Below are 23666 nucleotides of genomic sequence, written 5' to 3' on the forward strand. Positions count from 1 at the left end.
TTAAGTGTAAAAAGTGTAAAAAAGTGTAAGGCCGGAATCAGACTACGCATTGAAGATTGAGATCGAAGATTGAAGATTGAAATTTGGCCAATGAGGGCAAAGGAATTTTAGCTCTTATTGTTTTGATTGGTCAAATTTCAATCTTTCAATCTTCAATCTCAATCTTCAATGCCTAGTCTGATTCCGGCCTAAGCAAGTCGAACAGACCAAATTGTATCCACTCATGCCATCATGATTGCATGCTTTCACAGACTACATGCTTCATGATTTACGGGACTCGCTAAAAATTTTGAAACTTCAAAATTATCAATTGTGCAAAACTGTAAAAAAGCAATTATTATATTTATTATATCAGATACAGCGTTGTTAATAAAGCATGGCTTATCCGTCATGTAATTTAGTGGAGGCGGTCGTCGATGAAGTTGCCTTAGAAGGTTTAGACGGCATTACTTTACAAGGTTATTTGACTTTTATATCGTAAATATTATATCATTCTAAATATAAAAAAATCAGATTATGATAATAATTTATCTATTTCTTCATTACAACGGACTGTTAATTATTGTTTAAATATATATAATTTTCAAGTAATATGTGTGTGTGTGTGTGTGTGTGTATCTTGTTGATTTAGCTTTATTTTTACCTTTGTATGTATTCTTTTATTTGTTTGTTTTAAATAATTCATTGATATATTTTTTATATTTCCTTATTTCTTATTTTTAGCACTGTGGATGCGATTAGCAAACAGGTTTAATGATTCGCTGCCATATCCTAAGTCCTTCATGGAACAGATATGGATAATATGCAAGAAAGTGAAGGATTTTCAGTTTTACGAATTAGAGACATCCCGAGATCCACTTTTGATATTCGATCGTTATGAATATGTACATCCTGATCTTGGAATTATACTTGAACCAGTAAGTATATTAAGTATAATATAATAATACTTGTGTATATATATATATATATAATTTTGTATAAAATATTCTTACTGTGTAAAGCTTTAAGAAATATTAAAATATTTGCTACTTCAATAAGATTAAGCTATAAAGTGATTTTGTAATTACAAATAATTTGATTTCTTAATACTTTAATTCTATTTTGAATTTGACTTGCATTTTTTATTATTTAAATTCTTGTTATATTCTTTTTGAATTTTAGCCAATTGTTCCACCAGATATTTATCCTCACTGTCCTATTCAAGATCCTAAGACAGGTGCAAGGGGATCTTGCTCCACATATCATACAAGAAAAGATATCACAAATAATGTGATAAATGCAAGTTTAGACGAAGTGACAGAAAAATATGGACGAAGTTTGATAATTGTAGCATCTCAACGCGTTAGGTCACGAGCTTTGATGAGTGTTGAAGTAAGTCCGACATTGAATCTGAGTATCATGCACTATTGCTTCTTAGAGAGAGTAGGCCGATCTCGTTACCACGGTGAAGTCACTCAAGGCAAACTCAGTTTAGCTGCACTCAAAGAGGATCCAAAAACATTGTTCTATCACCGAAAGTTTCTACTGCAACACAAGTTGATCACGAAGCAAATCCATCATCAAAAGAGCGCTGGCCATTGCAACAGTGGTAGTCTGTTGCATCTACCACGATTTTATATAGAACGAAAGCCAAAAATGATTTATCTGGCAGAACAGGTGCTTGATATTCTAAGATCCAAAGACAATGGCGTGGCTGAATACGATGAGATTAGGAAGAAGCTTGGAATTGAGAATTCTATCAAGAAATTGTTTAGAACTGCCTTCTTTCAAAAAATCGTAAAGACAGACATCTGTGTACCATATAGAACATTGTATCCTAAAGCAGAACCCAGTGAGTGGCGGCAAAAGCAAGATCCTTCGAAGGAGAAAAAGATTAGAGTTGTACAGGTGCTATATCCAGATGCGGATGTTGCTGATGTATGGAACAAAGAAGAGAAGGAAGAGGATGAAGACATCATTGAATTGGATCTATCTAATCATTTGTTAAATGTTCCTTATTTGAAACAAGCAAACATTGTTATTGAAGCTAGTCAAGCAGAAGGTATATCTCAAGGTTAGTAGTAAATCATACATTTTTTGTAATTAACAACATTTACTCAGCACCTTTGATTGGGTTCAATAACATCAGTAATTATATGATGAAGTTGATCAATTACAGCTATTCTGAAGAATGGAATAACTGTGATTGGCCAGTTTTACATATGTAACTATGAATGTTAAACCTGATTAAAGATGTCGTGTAATCGTAATCATTGTTTTAAAATTTCGTTATCTGAGATTACGAATTTATTGTTGCTCAAATTATTGTAAATAGTAGAATCCGTTTATATATCCGAACTTGTTGGAGTACACTTTTGATAACCAAATGATTTGAACAATAGATGTTCAATAACTTTCCTCTGTATCAGTTCAGAAAAATTGAAGTAAGACATGTTGAGATCCTGTTATCCAAATGGCACTGTAGTTTCAATAATAGGAGCTCAATGAGTTTGGCTATTTGAAGCATGAATTGTTCATATAAATGAAGTGCAGATATGTGTATGTGTGTGTGTGTTTATGTGTGAACAGAGTTCTATTATATTACAAAAAAATTAATATATATCATTTTATTATTTAATTTTCAAATTCAGGCAAATAGAAATTAAGAAATTTTAAATTATAATTTTTAGCTAATTTGGGAAGAGAGATGGGTCTCACTAAATTACAGTCTAGGTCATTTATGAGAAATGTGGTGAAAGCGGGTATCGCTGCAACATACATGAATGATATGGGTCGGCAAAGGATTACAAAATATGTTTCAAAGAAATACGAAAAAAGTAGCAAAATGAGTAAGCAATTTAATAAAGAGGTACATAAGATTAAGGAACTCTCCAAGAAAATAACCAGTAAGCGCAAAGAGAATCTGAAGAACAAAACATCCTTGCAAGCAGAAAACGAAAAGCACCCAGCGATCCACGATCAGACAAGTAAAAAATCCTCTTCTGATCATCACATTGATAAAATTGATAATATTGATGCACCAGTTATTGATAAAGATAAGATTCTTGATGAAGAGAAAGATAAACATGCAGATGAAAATTGTGCTAGAAAGGAAACAGAATTGAAGAATTTGTTTTATGTTGTCAATAGAATTTTGCATAAGTATCGATTGTCAAAAATTCGACCTAAATACAGATGTACGACGTCGAAATCTTTATTAATGAAGAGAAAACATTTCGATATCAACACAAAGAAGAAGAAAAAGAAAGAAAAGTTTAACGATTTTAATACGTCTTTGCAGCAAATAATTAACGATGCTAAAGCTACGTCGTTTTATAACAGCATAAAGACAAATTTGATAACGCAAAAGCCCGTTCGTACTGGAAAAGGAGTTAATGAAGTCTTTGGTTTTATGGAAATCGTACAGAATAGAGAAAAAAGAAACTCTAATATTACGTATAGGTTTGTATAAATAGCAATAAATGCATTTAAGAGCGTAAATGAATAGTTAATTAAATTAATAAATACATTAAATCATTGTTCCTAGAGAGGAATGTATATTAGTTAAAAAAGAATATATAAATGCTATATATATCTAACTTTTATTGCATATAATTTTGTCTATTTTGCTGATGTAAAATTTATATTTTTATAACTTCTGAATATTTTTTTTAATTTAGAAATACGAACACTCAGATTCTTTTATTGTAGATATCAATATTGTTAAATATTTTCTATTCTTATATATTGTTTATTTTTGTATTTAGATTGTTAAGACGTGCCAATCTGATAATTGAGGCAGTGAAAGAAAATCAAGTGATTGATGATACAGCGAAACTTATGAAGATGATTTACGAAGAAGAAGATAAAGAGGGTTATGATGTGAAGATTGACAAGAGGTCTCTCATCAGACTGTTACAGAAACTTGCTAAAGATAACTTAGTGAAGAACATCAAGTTGACCTTAAGTGCAAATGGACGTGAGAAGAATTTGACGTTTATTTGCGATCCTAACATCGATACTAATCATACCGTAATTAAGTCAGCTGTCGAGCAAGCAAAGGTCAAGTTCTGCTTATTAGCGTCTCAAAGGAGAGTGAAGAAGACAGAGAAGCAGGAGAAGGCAGACAAGTCGCTTAAGGAACAATTGCAAGAGCTCAACAAGACAGCGACTAAATTATCCTCCATGAACTATAAGCACGATCCTAAAGCTGGTAGACGTTACGGTTTCAGCCCGAAATTCGTCAGGATGAGAACAATACATATTCTGCTCTTCTACCTGGTTTATGATCACCCTGGCATACCGAAATTATCTCAGGAAAAACAGGTGGAAATGCTCAGGTCTAATGGTTACGAAATCAGCGACGTCCTCATCCAAGAGTTTAGTACTATTTATAACACTGAAGTAAATTGGAAGATGTTTATTCCACCTTTACCTAAACACAATGGATGGTCCGATGGTTGGGCGTTAATGTGCGACGTTCTGTTAGGGCTGCCCTTGTCAATTTTCACCAAGATACATAATATCACCTTTGTGATCCCAGATTTAGATCGCTATTTAAATCACCCAATCAGACAACATTATCTCGTCAAAAACCTTCCGGTGAGTTTGAGACTCTTAAGAATCTTACACATTAAAAATGTGACTCAATTAAACAATCTCGTATATTAGTTGACTTGCAAAATAATAAAAATTACAATCGTAATTTTTATTATTTTGTAAGTCAACTGAAAGTTAGGTATGAGCTTGGATCTTTGAAGATAGAATACGAGTTATTCTACTGATATCAATGGCTTTTATATCCTTGCGTTGATTATCTTTGTTGGGAGACTTATGTTTATGCTTATTGTTTTTAATGATCCTTTTTAAATTTTGTTAATAATGCTTACTTGGTTTAAAGATTTCCTTTTAATTTCTAGGTTACTATACGCAATAGTTTATTACATGCACGGAAGTATATATTCAATATTCATGACACTATCACCAGATTAGGCTATCTTGGCCTGGTGCAATTTGGTCCGCAACGGCTGAAAGACAAAGATCAAGTGTTCATCTATATTAACCGGCGCACAGAACTGATGGACACGACTTCTTCAGCACCGGGCTATCATAAGATCGAAGATAAGACGTATCCAGTGACTAAGTATTTCTTCGATCACACGCGGGTAATGTTGACTAATATTGTTATTAGGAAAAATATTTAAAAAAATAATGTTTGAATCTTCTAAATTTCTATTCTAAATTTTGTGTGGTAAATTTAATTCTAAACACCGAGAAATCAAATATAATCCTCGTATTTTATCTCGAAAAATACTATTGTCGAAAATGATAAAAATCACTTGTATTATAATCTTCGATTTAGAAAATATATTTTGATTATTGGATTCAATTCACGTGTATCAATAATCACTTTTCTAGCATAATTTATTTTAAAACTGATCCTTGCTCCACCTCATTATATTACTGTGATATAATTTTTACAGTTATAATAAATAATACTTGTAATAATTTTTATAATAAATTATTATTGTTACTAAAAATTAAAATATAATTAATTTAATAATACTTAATAATACTTAAAATAAATAATACTTATAATAAATACTTATAGTAAGTATTACTATTTTGCGAAAGTCATATACCCTTAAAAAAACTAAGATTTAATACGTTTAAGAAAATAAATAAAAATTGTTTTTTTTATTGTTAATATCTACTCATTTTAAGGACTAATCGAGTAATTCTAAAAAAAATGAAGTAATATCTCATTAATAATATCTCATTTCTTTGCAGGCCGTTGAAAAATATTGGTATGAAATGTGGACTATTTGCGTTAATACTCTACTTGGCGGTAGGCTAGTGGTACATGGCAAGGATATTCTACTTGAGGATTTATGCAAGAAGGCTGCTATGATAGAAGCAGTTGCAGCACGTAATCCTAAAGAGGTCGCAGAAAGAGATACCGGTTTAGTTCCCGGAGATCATAAAGGAGCGGCTGGTACTGATTCAGCTCTCTTTGCTCATCTGAAACGCAATTGGAATTGGTCAAGCAATAATTCTAAACATCCCCAGGTAAAGAGTGACGAAATCATTCCAGGAAAAAATGATTACTTTGAAAAAATAAAATGAAACGTCTCTTTCTGTTTTTAAATTTTTAGATTTTTTTAAGATTAATATATTTTTAATATAAAAAACAATTTATAATAAATATTTTTAAATTAGAAAATAAACATTTTCATTTATATATAGAAATTTATAAATCTATCGACTAATATCAAGATAAATTAAATCAATATCAGTATATAAATTAAATTGTATAGCAATATATTTACTATATATATACAGAATATATTTATGAAATATTTTCTTCGTCAGCAAACTTCTAGGACTCAGGGAAAATCCAATACAGGCCAACGGGATTTGCATCTATCGAAAATTCAATTAAAGCCAGTTAAGTATACGGAATATGATGGTTTGAAGAAGATTTCGGGACCACCGCCGCCGCCTGTTGTCAGCGCAATCGAATTGCGAAAGAAGATACAGGATCAGCTCAACACCGCCGGACGGAAGTATGAGGCTCTACCGTCATCATATCAATCCAGAAGGCAGAAATCCTTTGTGCGGCATGTGGTACCGCGCAAGAAAAGTGCACGGGTCAAATTCGACGAAGACGACTATCGGGCGATGCAGCGGATGAATAAGCTGCGAGTGGAATGGGACACTCACGAAGATAATATCCTGCTAGTGTGCAAAGTAGCGACAACTTACTTGTCGCCGAATCCACGCAAGCAGATGGTTAGTTTCATAACGGTACGAGATGTATTGCGAACATACTCTTACAGCTCGTACAACAAGACTTCGCGCGCCTGTCAGCGCCGGTTGATGTACATGCTGCGACAGCCACGTACGGTGAACAGCGTCGCGTTGGGCGTCGAGGAGATTAAACAGGATCCGTTTGTTGATAAACGATACGGCGGTGCGATGGACAGATTGAAGGGCGAGTGTTCAAGTTCGGCAGAGTATGAGAAGCGATTAATAGAGATTTTCAAAGAGCTTGTAGATTATATCATGAAAAAGTATTACGACATTGCGGAGATTAAGCCAAAGAAGCATATGGCGATGCCAAAAACCGCGCAGGAATTTAATCTTCTTTTCGAAGTGGTTCATCCAATAAAGCCGTATTATAATAAGGGCTTTACCAAGGATGTGCGAAATATCACTGACATTCATTCGGCGATTATTAATTCTGTTATACATAGTTCCATGTGCTGTGGAAAGGATAGGCGTTCCTGGGCCTATCAACTCTTTATGGTATGATCGATATGTAATATAAAATATTTTATTCGTGAAAATTCTTGAAAATTAAACTTTAATTAAATCTTTAAATGTGTGTGTGTGTGTGTGTGTGTGTGTGTGTGTGTGTGTGTGTGTGTGTGTGTGTGTGTGTGTGTGTGTGTGTGCGTGCGTGCGTGCGTGCATGCGTGTGTGTGTTAAATAATATAAAATCAGCATTTGATTTTCTTTTGATCTATTAACAGATGTTACTAACGAATAATGTCCTTATTCTTATTCTTTCTGTAAGATGTCTATTGTTTATTTTTAGGTAGAATTTATCCAGTATATTTATACAATACACATATAACAATATGTTGATTTTATATTGTTTTAAAAAATTTTTAAATTGTATTGCAAAAAATTTTTAATCGGCTCATTAGTAATTTATTTTATTAAAGGTGTATCAACACTATTCGGAGGCCCTTCTAAAGCAAGCAATGAATAAGGTCAAATCGGATCAAATGGTGACAGTAAAAAAGCATCACTTGGCAACTATTAAGAAATACGGCAACTATATGCCGATGAGTAGCTCGCAGTATCAACTAAGCATTAACTATATCCATAGGTTTCAAACTAAATGGACTTATGATGTTTTTAAGGATTCTTACAATGTCTTTGTAAAATTACTACAATGGTATTCTGAACAAAAAAATATTGTCCCCTCACAGGAACAAGAAACATTTAACGGTATTGAGATCCCAGTTTCCAGTGGCATCGTCGCTGCTATGCATGATCTTTTAGCACATAATCAAATTGACTTTGACATTGAGATGCCAGATCAAATTATTATGTTGGACGCGAGATATCAAGGCAAAGATGAGACTTATTTTAGAGCTGCCCAAAGATACCAAGATATTTTAACAAGACTTTATCGTTTTAATCTGGAGAGCTTTGAGAACAACGATCAGAATGCTGAAGTTTCTGGAGTTGAAACGGAAGAAACTTCCCATAAGACACAAAAAGATTTTTTGAAGAGGAGGAGACCCATCGAGAACGACGATTCTGAAGAATCAATGTCGAAGATTTTTTGTAAAAACAAAGAAAGTAATGAAAGAAAACAAGAAAACCAATATGAGAAAAATGAAGATACATTGCTTGATAAGAAACAATCACTTGACAAAAATGATAAACACGAAGAGACGAATTCAAAGGATCATTCTAATGAGCAAAGTAAGAAGAAAACGCGTGCAAATCGTTCTTCAAGGAAGAGATCTATTAATACTGAGGAAGATTCTATGGACTGCGAAGAGCAGTTCTTGAAGAGAGCAAGACTAAACTCCGAAGATTCGATAGATTTTGAGGACTCGGAAGAAAATGAGGAATCGAAGATTCTTGAAGAAGAATTATGTGAAGATTTTGGAAGCCTCGACAAAATATTTTTGAATAACTCCAAATCTTTTAAATCTATGAATGAGTTAAAGGAGCAGATGAAGGAAGAAGGTATATTATATTTTTATTCATTATGAAATTGTTATCTTTAGAAATAATTATAAAATAAATAGTTTATATGCAATATTAAATCATATTGCAATTTCCAATCAAACTTTATAACTTTATATTGATTTGTCTAAAATGATATATATTGTTTTAATTCCAGATTCTTTGGTGCAGCCGAGCAATATAATCGATATAACTCGGATTTCTCGACGTGTCAGTGAAATTATCAAGAACATGTCGCCTAAGATGAATTATTTTAGTTCTTGCAACAAGATAGAGGCTACAAATGACGTCCAAAAGAAATATACTAGAATATCTATGCTGAGGATGAAGGAAGAGCTAAACGATCTCTCGATGACCGACAGTCATCACGCGCACGAATACTTTGTAGTTAATAGCTTTAGAATATTCTATAACTTGGAATTGTCATCGTCATCTTCAACTATAGAAACATCATTAAACAACGTTGAGAATTTTCAAGGTTATTCGGTGCCTAGTCAATTAGTACCGTTGAAGATCGAGACTGTAAACGATTTTCTCAGCGAGTTAAATCAGACTGCTGTTTTTCCGAAGAACGTTGTTCCTTACACTGACTACAAGAATACGTTCATGACGAAAAACAAAGAATTAACTGAAGCATTTAACTGGAAATATGCCGACGCAGTGTATGAGTTCATTCAGGAGAAGAAAGAAATCGGCGTCTGTTCGCAGGAGCTGCTGGTAATTCATTTTTTACACACACATACACACAGAGAGAGAAAGAGAGAGAGAACAATTTTTCTTTCTATTTTATCTTCTAGCGGTCTTTTACATTTTAAATCAGCAGTTCTCCTAAAAATATTTTACTAACTTAATTATTTAAAAAAATTGTTTTTCTTTTGCCTTGTCCAGGATGAGTTCTTCAATGAACAAGGAGAAGACTTGTACAAGATCGTTTCGCTTTTAACAGAAAATCGTATATTTTTACGCTCTGGTGTGACCAAACCACGGTATATTCATCATCGTTATGTGGATCCCTGGTTAATTAATTCTTGTAAAATATATCGTCTTGAACAAGAAGCCTTAGTGTCATTTAAGGATAGTATTTATTCCACAATGCAACAGGGGAAAATAACTGAAATAAACGTTGAGATGAATGCAAATGAAAAGGATGCAAATGAAAAACGTAATATATAGTTATATTATATATTTTAATTTTATATTTTGTTAAAATATTTATTTCGTAATCATAAATGAATACATCAATTCTCATTTATAATTATGAATAAGATTTTGGTATTACAAATTCTATATGTACCATTTAAAAAATTTTATTAAAATATAGAGGCTTTTATCACACAGAATATTATATTCAATTTATATTTTATGCTTTATTATATTTCAGTGTGTGTTTCTTTGTATCATAAAGTTTACAAAAGTGACAGTATTAAAAAAAATCAACGTTTCCAGATTTGTTGAATTGCTAAATGGATTAAGTTATCTATATTTAATATATTGTTTTTTTAACGATTAATATTTAGAATAAACATATTGCAGGCGAAATAGATAATGCGATACCTTCAACATCATCGGACAACCAAGACAGCAAAGAAAAGAAAAACACGAAAACGGACAACAACATAATTAACGAGAAGGATGAAAAGGAAGAAGGTAGCGAGATTAATAAGAAAAGCAATTTACGTACAAGAAAAAGAACGCATAAGCAAAAGACACGTTTACTTCCACAAAAGGATGTGTATAAATCAGCGCAGCAACTAGATTTTACGTATGAAATCATATATGAATAAAAAAAATTTTCTTAGAGAAGCCTCTTGAAAAATGATATTGAATTGTTCTCTTTCAGAACTGTTGAAGAAATAAAAGTTGCGATAAGGCCATGGATACGTATAGACGGCGTGCTAAATCGCAAAGTTTTAGATCGAATGTTAGGTGCAGTCCTGAGTTATTGCATGCTTCATCCTGGACTTACGATGGCGAAAATGCAAAGCAGATTTATTCCCGTTCTACAACCCTTCCATACACGTGAATTAGTTGAGGTACGTTTTATTGATTGTCTATATACTTGCAAATTAATAAGTCAGTATTTTCAGATTCTTAAAAAACTCGCTCCATTAGATCTTATATTAGATATAAGTACTTCAGAGTTTTTACAACTTATTGATAAAAAATAATATGCAACCTGCATACATTTTCTTTTTGATATTATTGCAAGAAGCTAACTTTCAATGAAAATAATTTTTTGCAGATGCTGGTCAAGTTGAGATGTTTAGAGAGTAAGCTCTTGAAGAAAACGCGCGTTACTCTGTTCTCTGCACCACTTACAGTTAACATTAGTAATCTAAGTATGTGATCATTAAAATTAATATTACTAAAATTGGAAATTTTTAGATTCCTAATACTTGATATTTAATTAATGTCTGCATCAACATGTTCGCATTCTTTATATTCATTATCGTACGCATGTACAATATGTCACTTCATGTGACATTCTCAAAGTATTGTAATCTATCTGTGCATAAATATTATTTCATATTTCTCTATTTTCCTAATTAAACATATACACGTGCTAATTTATAAAAGATTAACGATATATCTATTTCGATAATATCTTTCGAATAAAAAATATTTATGTACTAATATTTCAGATAATTTGCTTTCTTGTCTTATACAATCTGTAAAAATATTTTGGTAGAGTGCTTTGTATGATAATATCATTTTATTTTATTACAAATGTTACACAGTTAATCTCAGATAGATAATGGATACTTGCCGTTTAGTAACACAAGTATCGTTCTATTTTTGTTATTCATGGAATGCAAAAAAGGTAGAATGACATTTTGTTGACTTGTATCACTAAATAAAAGGTACTTATTATTAGGCACGAAGAACCGTATGCTGTTTTCTGATATTTGCTACATTTTTTCTGATTTATCTTTTTTTATCAAATTGTTATGATACATTCTCACTAATATATTTTTTGGTTTAATTTTAGCTGCGGATACCGTTGGTTGGTCCACTGAAGATGAAATAATACTTGAGCCTACCAAAGATGCTATATTGAAATTTAGTATATTCTTGAGTACGAGAACATATAGCGCAGATTTTATGCCATAATTATGTATTTTTTTTATATATGTATACATATATCTGTATCATATGTGTACATATGTATTGTATATAATGCATGGTAAGCATAGATGAAAACGTATTAGACATTTGTTGTACAGTATGTGATTATAACTGCGTTCGATTTGAACGATTCCTTGTTTTAACATCAAACATTTGATATAAAAACGGAATGATGATTATGATGATTATAAGCGCTTAAAGCGCGTGAACATTCAAACTGAATGAAGCTTGTATTATATAATATATATACAATATTATTATAATATAGAAAGATGTTTATATATTACCTTTGTATGTATGATATGTTTAGAAAAATATTTCCGAATGAAATTATTATAATACTTCGATTCTACATCTCTTTTAAAAATACTTTGTACTTTATTATTTTTTCAATAATATGTAAAGATTGTAATAAAGATACGTTGAAGTTAATAACAATGTAATTTTTAACAAAGTTAACATGAAAACTTTGCGATAAATTAAACATTTCGGATCTCGATGCATTTTTATACGCGCACTAAAAGATGAAAAAAGACAACCAATTTTGAAATTGCCGCGTATTCAGCGAGAACAGCAATTGGCTGATAAACCATGCACAAGCTCGAGGTCAACCAATCGAATCTATTATGCTCAGCTGACGTTTTTTATGAACGCACGCATCGCTTCGCGCGAAATCCTCGTTTCTCGTTTGTTAAGAAACGTGATGGACATTATTCCTTTCCCGTATACTTTTCTGTGATTTCTCTTCCTCGCCTTTTTTCCTTCGAAATCCGAATACGCGTTTCGTTTTAACTTTGCCATGACGGTTTAATCTAACGGATCATTTATTTATCTCTGAAAAGTTGCGCCCGCGAGAAAGCGGGAATCGAGAAATGGGAAGAATCGTTCGTGTATCGACAGGATGCGATGTAAGAGACTTGAGAGTAGACAAGTACCAAGTTTTGTACACGAAAATTGAAGGATTTATCGCTCGTGAGTTGTTATAGAATTTACAACCTTCCTTCAAGTAACTTTATGATTGAGGTCATCTGCTGTCTTGATTGTAAGGTAAACATTTTCTAAAATTTCTCTCCACATTTATGGAAGGTACGAAAAGACGGGTGAACAAATATTTACAAATGGCAGTGTATGTGCAGGAAATTAAATTTATTGTAAGATAAGGCTTGAAAATTAAGTATGCAATTTTATTAATAACTTATAACAATTTTACATGGATAGATTTTGTGTACAGTGTACTTGTATGAAAGTAGATAAAAAATGGTAAGTGAAGCTGTGAGAAATTGTTGAATGACAGTTCATTGAATTTGGGTTTTGCTATAACAATAATAAACTGAATAATTAAAAAATGGAAACGTATAATAATAATAATAGCTTTATTGATGTGCATACAATTTACAAGAAAACCAAGAAAGACAGAATATTATGATAGCAAGCACAATCAAAAGGTGAGGTATCAGCATAATGCTGCCTAGCAACCTAGACCTTAACTTAGAAAATAGTAGATAAGTTACATAAAAGATACATATTAAACAAATTTCAAAATTACAAATAAGAAAATTACATTCAAATATCAACTACTTAAGAAATTAATTAACTACTTAGAAAGAAATTAATGAATTATATTTTAAGAAATTAATAAATATATTTCGGGCAGTTTATTTGTATTATTGTTATTTCTATGATATAATATTACAGATCTTTATGTGTGTTATTTAAACTATTTCTTATAAGAAATTTAGCTTAATTTAAATTCTTATTGTAAGAAACAAATCTTTACAGTTACATGTTGCTTATACATTTCAAAGCTGTTATATAAAATTATCTAGTAACATTATGTACAATACCATGATTTGAATATTTGAAATTTCTAAATTAAGTCTTGTATTTGTAACATTTAATACAAAACTTGCAGACTTAAAAATGTTAATATACTCTTTAGTGTACAAAGCATAACATTAGTAAGATATTTACAATGATTAAACTTATATTTGTTCTTATACTTTAGGTTTCCAAGTAAAAAGTGCAGTGTGTTAAATAATATATTACATTAAAAAGAATGGATGGAACTGGAACTAACACTCGCTGGTGTTCTGCACCAGGTTGCATGTTGAATATAAAAATCATGAGACGACATTTCTTTCGATTTCCAAAAGATAGGAAAAGGTATTTGTATCTAGTTCGAACCAGTTCAAACTATAAAGCCTTGTGCCCACAATGTTAGAAATTGTTTTGAGATCTTGGACGAAGAAGGAATTAACTAATCATATTGGTTAATTGGCCGAATTATTCAAATATGACTTTGATTTTGATTTTTAGCATTTGTTGCAAAGTAATATATTATTTGTAAATTTGTATATCTTTTTTTCTATTCTTATATATATTCTTTAAAAATTAATTTTGTGCTTGTCTATATGAAATAAATCTTCAAATTTATGTTCTGTATTTGATATATAACATTATATTTTCATTGTTAGATTTACATTTAAAATTATATAATTTTAGATGGTTAGAATGGATTAAAGCATGCAATAGAATGGATTTGGTGCCAGTAGGCCCAGAAATGGCGAATCGATTCTATCGGTTATGTCATTTACATTTTCGAGTAGAAATGTTTCGAAATATAGAAGGAAGAATTTATCTCAGTAAAGAAGCTGTGCCATCAATATTTTTGAAGCCATTACAACAAACGGGAGAGTGAGTAAATATTTATATCTATTTGTATCTGTTACTATCTACAGTTATATATACCTATTATATTACTACAATATTGCTAGAAATAATTTCTAAATAAGAATATCATATTTTAAAATTATATTTAAAAAGAATTAAAAATGTAAATGTTTCAACCGATTTCTTTTGTAACTATATTTTTGAAGCCAGAGAGCAGAAATAGGTAAGTTCGCAAGTTCCACTTGAATCTTCTCACTTTTTGCTCAAGGAGTAATATAGTTTCTAAATATGTGATTCTTTTACAGAAACTCTACAGATTTATCACAATCCGAAGTATCTGAAACGCATCCCATGAAACCTGATGAAAGGTGAGCTCCTATTTTGCTATAAGAATAATATAATCTATTTATATCGATATAAACGATTATATTAATCTATTTATATTGATATAAACGATTTAAGTAAATTTGTATATACATATATATATATGTACTATATATACATAATCTATAACAGACAATAAATTCCGTTTTGTTGCACGAGTGTTATATTTTTTTATTGATCATCTTAATTGAATAAAAATGATTTCTTGATGTAGAGACACAGCCATAATTTCACCAGTACAAGCACTTTTCCCAAAATCCTCTTTAAAACAGGCATATGAAGATAGGTAATTTCTGTTTGCTTTAATATTGATATTGTGTTTCTAATTTAGTTTTTAACTTATGTTCTATGTTATAACAATTAAATAATGTATTTAATTTTGATCAGAAATATATCATCGGCTCAAACCCTGTTGCTGAACGTGAAGAAAGAGAATGATAACAGGCGAGTTAGAAATGTAGAGATGTTAGAGATGTACTAAAGTCAATTAATACGCGCGTTTGAATATATTATTTTCGAAAAATATCCAACTTATTCCTTTTCAATTAATATTTAGTAATATGTTATTTATTCCTGTTTTGCTAATAGAATTTAATGTAAATAAAGTCTTAATTTATTTACAATATGTTGGAAAAAATAAAAGTATTAAAAATGCACTCTATTAGTAGGGATACTTCTGCGGAAATACAATTTATCAAAGAAATAGATACGAATACGGAAGCAGTGTCGACATTGTCGCGAATATTTCCAAAAGAAGAGTGCAGTAATACGTAAGTTACGATTTTGCAATCTCAGCTTATATAGCGTCATTTATAATCGTTAAATACAGAAAGTTATTTCTTTTTTAAATAGAGATATTATAGATTTAACATCTATGGACTATCCAGTGCCAACAACGTCGAAAACAGTATCGGTTTGTACACCACCATCAAAAACAGTATCGATTTGTACAACGTCGAAAACGGTATCGGTTTGTACAACGTCGTCAAAAACAGTTCATACAACGCACCAAAATGGTGACAAGTAAATATCATTATCAAGGATTAATATTACTAACAAAAATACTAAAGTTTGGTAAACATTTATTTTAGCGATTAACGTCAGATTATTACACTAAAATATACAAAAACGTTAATTTAACAATAAAATAAAGATATTAAAGATAAAGTTTGTTAACTGTTACAGGACATCAAAAAGAAGACATTGGAATATTTCGACACAGACACCAGAATCTTGGGTTCGAGGGAAGAGATCTATGGAAAAATCTGAGATTTGTGACGACAATTTGGTCGCAAAGCGAAGGAAAACATCCAATGCGGAAAACGAAGATAATCGCCTGAACATGAATCAATTTAAAACGGCGTGTACAGACTTACTACCAAGTAATTCCGCCATGTTAGTCTCAGCGTGCATCAATGCTTGCGAGAAGCCTAAGACTAAAAAGAACTTTAAGGATAAGCAACTCGCGCTCGAGTTATTCTTCATGGCATCAGGTGCATACAGATTTTACCGGCCGTTATGCTTGCTGCCTACAACTCGTCAGCTGTGGAGACACATCCGCAATTGGGATATGCTGCCCGGCTTGAATGACAATGTGCTTAATGCATTGCGTTTGAAGATCAAGTCACTACCGTCGACGGAGAGACATTGTTCCCTGTCTGTGAACGAGATGCGACTTAGGCCACATCTCTTTTACAATCTGACGCGCGACAAAATCGTCGGTTTCCACGATACCGGTGCAGAGAAGCGACGCACGTTAGCGAGAAAGGTTTTGGTGATAATGGCATGTAGTTTGGATGGCAACTGGGAACAGCCTATCGCCTATTACTTTCACAGTAACACGTGTCGCACCGATATCTTGAAGAATCTGATATTCCAAGCAATAATTAGATTAAAGAGCATCAATGCGACCGTGCATGTTTTAATTACCAATACATCACCAACGTTTCTGCGACTAACACGACTACTAGGGATTTCTGCGGAACGCCCGTCATTCCTGGTGAACAACGAATGAGAACGACCAGAAACGTGTTCAGAATTCACGAGCTTCGCTTCAGCGAGAAAAGGGCCTCGTGGACGGATATCGAACTCTTTTTCAGGCGCGACAGTCAGATGCGACTGCCATTGGCCCCTAAATTGTCTTTGAGTCATTTGGAGCCCAAGGGATATCAAAAGATGGAAACCAAATACGCTGTTCAAATATTCAGTGGTAGCATAGCTGCAGGTCTCAGTGCGCACATTGCATCCGGTGAATTACCTCTGGAAACGATCGGCACAATGGAGTTTATACGCAATTTTGATCAGCTATTCGACATTCTCAATTCCTCTGCATCGACCAAATCGAATACTAAGAATTTCGAACAAACTTTCACGGGTAGCATGCACGAAATGAGCTTTTTGCAGCAGACACTTGACTTCTTGAAGTCGATAAAGATAGTGGACAGAAATGGCGCGTGCGTCAAGTCGATCAAGTGCTTTGATCATTGGCAGATTACGATCAATGCGGTTATTCAACTGTGGAATGTGTTGCAACAGCATCAGCTGCCTTCTCTCTGCACAAGAAAATTGAATCTAGAGAGCATCGAGCGCGTTTTTCGTTCTATTAGACGACAAAGCGGAAATCGCATTAAGCCCACGCCTATCTTGTTTACTTACGCATTCAAGAATCTCGTCAGCAAGCACTTCCTCGAGCATTCAAGCGGAGGCAATTCTGCCGTGAACGGACGGAAGATGCTTAAGCGAATAGAGACAGCGTCAACCCCGTCGGTGTCCTCTTTAGCTAATGAGGTTCCGCCCGCTACTCAAGTAGTTTTGAACATCTCTACGACAAATTATCGTGACATCGATTTGCGGCTGCCCGAGAGAAGCGCATTTAAACGCGTGTGTGAGTTTCTGCTCAACGAGTGTTTGCGGGTGCACGTTAATTGCAACGTGTGCATTGCCTATGCTACTAAGGAGAGTAGTTCGTCTAGCAGAGACACATCGAGCTCTTTCCATCTCTACGTTTCCAGCCTCGAAGACACGTTCATGCGCAATTTCGAGAAACTTTCTATCGAGGAGAATCTCGGATCACAGATGCTGCAGCTCGCGCAGCAAATCGACTACAAACCTCCCTGTCCGGACTTCCCAGTCGTTTTCCTCATCAAACTGTTTCTACGTATGCGAGTATATTTTACGTTGTCGCGGCACAACAAAATCTGCAAAAACATAGAATCACGCAGCTCCTTAAATGTGATACAATTATAAATGCTCAGTTTTTATTGCATTATCTACGTTTAGGTTTTATTGTTTGTGTTGGTTAATATTTTATTAATTAGTATTGTTTTCTTTATATATTTTTTATATATAGCGCTTAAATGCAAAAATTTAACGGTATCTCCGCGTTGAGTAAGCAATCGTACAAGTTTTCTGAATTTCATGACTAATTTGAAGAAAAGTATTATGCGTTTCGTATTAAGCAAATAGATTCGTGTCGAATATAAATTTTCACTGAGAGTAAGTTGCCTGATGTCTACCTACACGTTTTTAATTGTAATTTTACAATAGTCTCTTTTGACATTGATTTTATTGGATTAACTAATTATTAATAATTATTCTGTCGTTGCATGCTATGTTTAATCGAATATATTTTATTTGTGTATTATTAATTACATATTTGACATATTCAAAGTGCTTAATACGAAATTACGATTTATAAGTCGTTATTAAATATTTATTTTTAGTTTGCTTCTTTATGAAAAAACATTCTTTGATGAAAAGATTATATTGGCGTTATTGAAAACTTTGAATTTCGTTTTAAATATTCAGGATAAGTTTTTAGATTTGACAAAGTTATAACTTAGCAATGTTGATGGAAATGTTCAATGCATTATTATAAATTTTATTACGGAGTAAGAAAGTATGTTTAATTTTATATCTTTCGTTTTATTTATTTCTGTTACGAGATCAAACATTCTTATATTCCTTCACTATAAGAGTAAAATAGAAGAAAGTAAAACTGAAAGCATTCTTAAAATTGATTTTAAATATTCTACTTCAATAAACTGAATTTTATAAAAATATCGATTAATTATTTAATTATATCAGTAAAGTCAATATGTACTCTTTCCATTGGCTGCGTTCAGCAGAGAAAATCGCTCACTGAGCAAAAAAGGGATTAATCTATGATTAATATGTTTATTTATTATAATTCGTAATGTAAAATAACTTGTCTATTACAAATAATCTTTAATATCATAGTTTTTCTTATTTATTACTATTTATTATTTCTCTAGTGTCGTGTTTGGACTGTAAGATTGGCGCTCAGTGAGTGGTGGAGCGTAATTAAAAGTCGCATATTAATCTTAAAAAGTAAACATATTAATCATAGATTAATCCCTTTTTTGCTCAGTGAGCGGAGTTTTCTCTGCTAAACGCAGTCATTTTTTACTTATTTCATTCATCCATCACTAATAAAAGCACACATTTTTTATTTCGTTACAAGATCGTACAGGAATACATAACTGACGTAACGGTTAATATCTTCCTTTTCAATCAGCTTGGAATCAGTACAACGACCAAATAGCGTGGTATGTAATGACCTTTTTTCGTCATAGAACTAAGGGTTAAGTGCCTCGCTGTGTGTATACATACATATGTATATAATATATAAGAAACGTCCAACGTTACAAGTAGGTCAAGCTATGACGCGCAACGGCAATCGATATAATCTAAATACGATGAGTATACTCTCGCAAGGGGTGAAGTAATGCCATGGAATAAACGTGCTTTGCTAAATACGGAAGCAGATTGGATCGTTGTATCCACCAGTGGTACCCATATCGAGAGCTTATTGTTATCGCGCTAAATTTTAACGTGCGATACCATGGAATAATGCGTTCGGCTTGTATTTTTTTTTCTTCTCTTTCTTTCGTTAATGTTTTAAATTCTAACTTGTATTCTTTGAAGTACAGGAAATGTGGGGCACTGAACAAGACGAACTCTTGTAATATATGGATGCAAAAGTTAGAATAGAACGTCTCCATGACAATAAAGGTGAGAGAAAAATATGCGAATATAAATTCATACTATGTATGTAGATTAGCAACATAGAAAAAAAAACGAAAGAAATAAGTCAAAAACTCAACTGATCAATTCCATTTTTAGACGTTTTTAAATAAACATTAAAATACAGCATGCAATCAATTTATAACTTCATCAATTTGTTCTATTCATTATCGTACGAAAATTAGCTTTTTTGAGAGAGAAAGAGGGGAGTGGGATATGCAGCAAGCAAGAGCTTTTCAACTACATTCCGCTTTTCTTTAGATGTGCGATCTTTTTGCAGATTTAATTTCAAGCTTATTTGTATGCGCGAATAAGATTGCAGGTATTAAGAAACGCAGATTATTGAGAAACTCTGTGTCGAGGCAGGTGAAGAAATCGATCCGATACTCTCTTCGGTACACGTGATCCGCGCGCGCGCGCATAGTATTCACGCGGACTCCGGCGGCGGGTTACCTAGGACACCGCGTACATACGAGGAGGGCCGCGTTGCGGGCGACATTTCCGGCACAGTCGTGTCCTCGGTGACGGCGTCGACGGGGCCATGCACGTCGACGGTCGCGTCGCGACGTCCGACTCGAGTACATCGTGCGACAATTTCCGAATGTACGAGGTCGATCCGCGGAGACGAGTCGAGGATGTGAACACCGTCGAGGACTCGTCGAGGAGCGCGGAACGTCGTGAGATGTGCGTGAGACATTTCTTTCCGTTTTCCTGCGAACATGCGCTGAAAGAGGGCTCGAACGCCCCTCTCTAATGTGTGCCGCGCAAAAGATGCTTGGAGGATCTATGACTCGATTAAAAATGTAATTAAGGATGCTTGGATCTATGACTCGATTAAAAATGTAATTAATTGGATACTCTCTAAGTTCTCTAGAGTGAAATCTCACTTTAAAGAGTGAGCATTGAGTCAGTTTTGAAAAATAGTAGTTCAATTTTAATCTTTGAGAGTAAGATTCACTTTAAGGTCGGTATTTATGTCTTGTAAGACACAATATTCTTAGAATGTTATATGAATGTTAAAAAAGGTAAGTAGTATTCGTATAACATTCTAGGAATATTGTGTGCTTATAGTAGTCCGTTATTATTTCAAGACCGTCTTAAGTATATGTCTTAAGATATTAATACGATTCTCTGATTGGTTCATGACATCTTAAGGCTACTTAAGACAGTCTTAAATATAAAAATTATGAATGCCGGCCTTAAAGTGTTAGAGAACACGTTTTGATTTATCTCTTTTTACTTGAATTTAATTAAATCCAATCACGTGAACATAATAGTGCGTTCAGATTCCGTTACTCTCCAGGTTAATATGTTATCCTTTCTTTATAGAAATTTAATACTAGTACCGACCAGTGAATTACTTATTTTGAGTATTAAAAGTATTGTTAACAATATTTTTAATACTGAAAAGTAGTGATTAATCGGCCGGTATTTATAGTATTAAATTTTTAAAGGGTTTAACATTCGATGAATAATAAGGATAAAATGATATCTGGATGGCATTCGGGAATTTTGAACCCAAAGTGGATACATCGCGAGAACACCGTAATCGATAAACCGGAAGGGATGGGAGAGAAAAGCTCGACGTCGCATTTCGAATCTTTGCTTTTCTAAATGCGTGGCCCTCACTCGGGATGAATCATCACTGTTCTCTCCGGTGCGGCGCGCCCTTATATTTCGACGGGATACTCGATGGAGTGTACGCGTTTATCTCTCGGCACGAAAATAAAATTATTTTATCCGAGCGCGCGCGCGCGCGCGAGAGAAAGAGAGAGGAAAAGAGAGAGAGAGAAGCTCGAGCGGCTTTCTCTCGGTTGTGTGCACCGGTAATGGCGCCGAGAGACCTTGCCGCAGCCTTGCGTTTTCGCCCCGAGGCTGAGAACGCTGTTTAAATATACACGTACATACCACATGTCGCGCAGGTGTAGGGGGAACTATGCTCGTAACTCCTCACTCTCTCTTTCTCTCTCCGCAGCGTCGATAATCCCTTCCCGCAAGGTATATCGAGCGCCGCTATTACCGGAATCACAGTCAAGGTGCGTGCTAAACGTTTAAAAACCGATCGTGTTCCTCTTTCAAAGAGTCATCATTTAAAATGAAGATCGAAGCGTGGAATGTGTAAGGAGAGTGACAGAAATGTAAACGAAGCTCCTAAGAGGCGAAAATTGAGACAACGAAACGTAAAGGAGCATAAACATCTCTTTTATGTTTCGTTGTCTCAATTTTCGCCTCGGAAGCTTCGTTTACGCTTCTGTCACTTCCGCTACATTCGACTTGTGCTTCAATTTTTATTTTTGCCAGAGCGCCTCAGATCGAATCGCCAGAATGGACGAACGAGAAATTCTGGATCGCCTTGGTTCCCTTGAGTTCCTGTTCCGTCTTCTTCAAGGCTCCTCCGTTGAAGTCAATGCTCTTCTCTTTTGTCTCTCCTCTTCATTCGCAATTTTTTCTTTTTTTTTTCGATAACTCAAACGAGACGCGAAAGGTCACGAAGATGAATGACTGCATAGGAATGACGGAGTAGGGATAAGTTTTTGCATTTGTTTGTTCTCAATCCTTCAAGGTTTCCGGTCCCTCATTGTAGTCGTACTTGGAGGAAGTTGAAGGGTTAAATTTCTTGGAGTATGATTATTATAAATGCGCAGTCCGTTGATTGTGAATAACAAGAAAACGTGTAGCTCGGATCTGGAGGTCGATTGTGTATCTTGGAGTGAACTGAAAATTACAAAAGTGAGCAAAATTCACACTAGGTGTTTATCAATAAAATTATAAATATTCTAATATTTTTTGTGTTCACATAATATATAATTCACGGTCCAATAAGTTTCTTTCTTTAATATTATTTATAAATATTCTGATGAATTTGCTCATTTTTGTAATTTTCATTAATTTCAAGATACACGATCGACCTCCAGATCCGTTTCGTTTATCGAATGAATGTTGTTTTCTTGGTTTACCTCCGTCTGTTGTTTTATTACTGACAGTCTTTGTAGAAATTTAATAGTAATCAATTTAATCACTATTATTTCGAATAGTAAAAGTAATGTTATAACGGTAGTTATTTTGAGTATGAAAATATTGTTAACAATACTTTTAATACTCAAAATAATAAGTGATTAAATTGGTCAGTACTAATATTAAATTTCTATAAGGCAGCACTCAGAGAAATATTATATTTAAATTGAAGAAATCGTTTTTTTCGTTGAGGTGAAAATATCTTTGAAGAAAATAAAAATTTACTTGATTTCAAGAGATGACATTCAAATAAAAGAAGCTTTTCTTACACAAAAGCTTTCTTACACTTCAATACACAAATTTCTTTGATTCAAATCAGTTTTTTTGAATCTAAGAAACTTTTCTATAGGGAGGACAGGTTACCATGTCCACGTGTCTCGTCCTAACGAGTGTTCGACGGATGTTTTTATAGGTCAGCGTGAACAATCACGGGAACCTGAGAAGCGGCGACCCGTCACTCCGTGACTCGACGAGCCGGCATGCTCCTACGTCGTCCTCCGGACTGAGCTTCCTGGTACGTGAGTCAGGATCACCGGAAAAGCCGGGCGGCCCGGCGGCCTCGTGGCGAGGATGAGCGCCAAGATATCGGCGGTCAGCCGGGACAGCGCGGCACAGTCAACGACGAGCCATCGCGCCGCGAGATCGTCGCCCGTCAAGAGATCGTTGTCGCCGGG

General features: G+C 33.6%; 3 protein-coding genes across 3 annotated transcripts in view; all 3 read left to right on the forward strand.

Annotated features, from left to right (window-relative positions):
• Positions 1 to 376: 376 nt before the first annotated feature.
• On the forward strand, positions 377 to 11867 carry LOC108721338 (general transcription factor 3C polypeptide 1). Its single transcript, XM_018445849.1, has 15 exons — positions 377 to 458; positions 724 to 917; positions 1162 to 2053; positions 2670 to 3441; positions 3747 to 4581; positions 4899 to 5144; positions 5770 to 6048; positions 6352 to 7287; positions 7710 to 8751; positions 8909 to 9468; positions 9640 to 9913; positions 10285 to 10513; positions 10592 to 10784; positions 10994 to 11090; positions 11741 to 11867. Exons 1-15 carry the CDS (start codon positions 377 to 379, stop codon positions 11860 to 11862), a joined length of 6753 nt encoding a protein of 2250 aa, XP_018301351.1. The 3' UTR covers positions 11863 to 11867.
• A 2847-nt stretch (positions 11868 to 14714) lies between these two features.
• On the forward strand, positions 14715 to 16945 carry LOC108721295 (uncharacterized). The gene is made up of 7 exons (XM_018445772.1): positions 14715 to 14770; positions 14853 to 14915; positions 15146 to 15217; positions 15319 to 15375; positions 15600 to 15701; positions 15784 to 15954; positions 16117 to 16945. The coding sequence occupies exons 1-7, from the start codon at positions 14715 to 14717 to the stop codon at positions 16943 to 16945; spliced, it is 1350 nt and encodes a 449-aa protein (XP_018301274.1).
• Positions 16946 to 23483: 6538 nt separating this feature from the next.
• Positions 23484 to 23666, forward strand: part of LOC108721327 (dual specificity protein phosphatase 10) — a 37749-nt gene continuing 37566 nt past the window's right edge. Inside the window, exon 1 of the mRNA XM_018445817.1 lies at positions 23484 to 23665. Coding sequence (XP_018301319.1) covers positions 23563 to 23665 — 103 coding nt within the window. The 5' untranslated portion in view covers positions 23484 to 23562. The remainder of the gene's footprint in view (position 23666) is intronic.

This window comes from Mycetomoellerius zeteki, unplaced genomic scaffold (assembly GCF_001594055.1).
Source record: "Mycetomoellerius zeteki isolate Tzet28-1 unplaced genomic scaffold, Tzet1.0 scaffold167, whole genome shotgun sequence".
NCBI classification, from domain to species: domain Eukaryota; kingdom Metazoa; phylum Arthropoda; class Insecta; order Hymenoptera; family Formicidae; genus Mycetomoellerius; species Mycetomoellerius zeteki.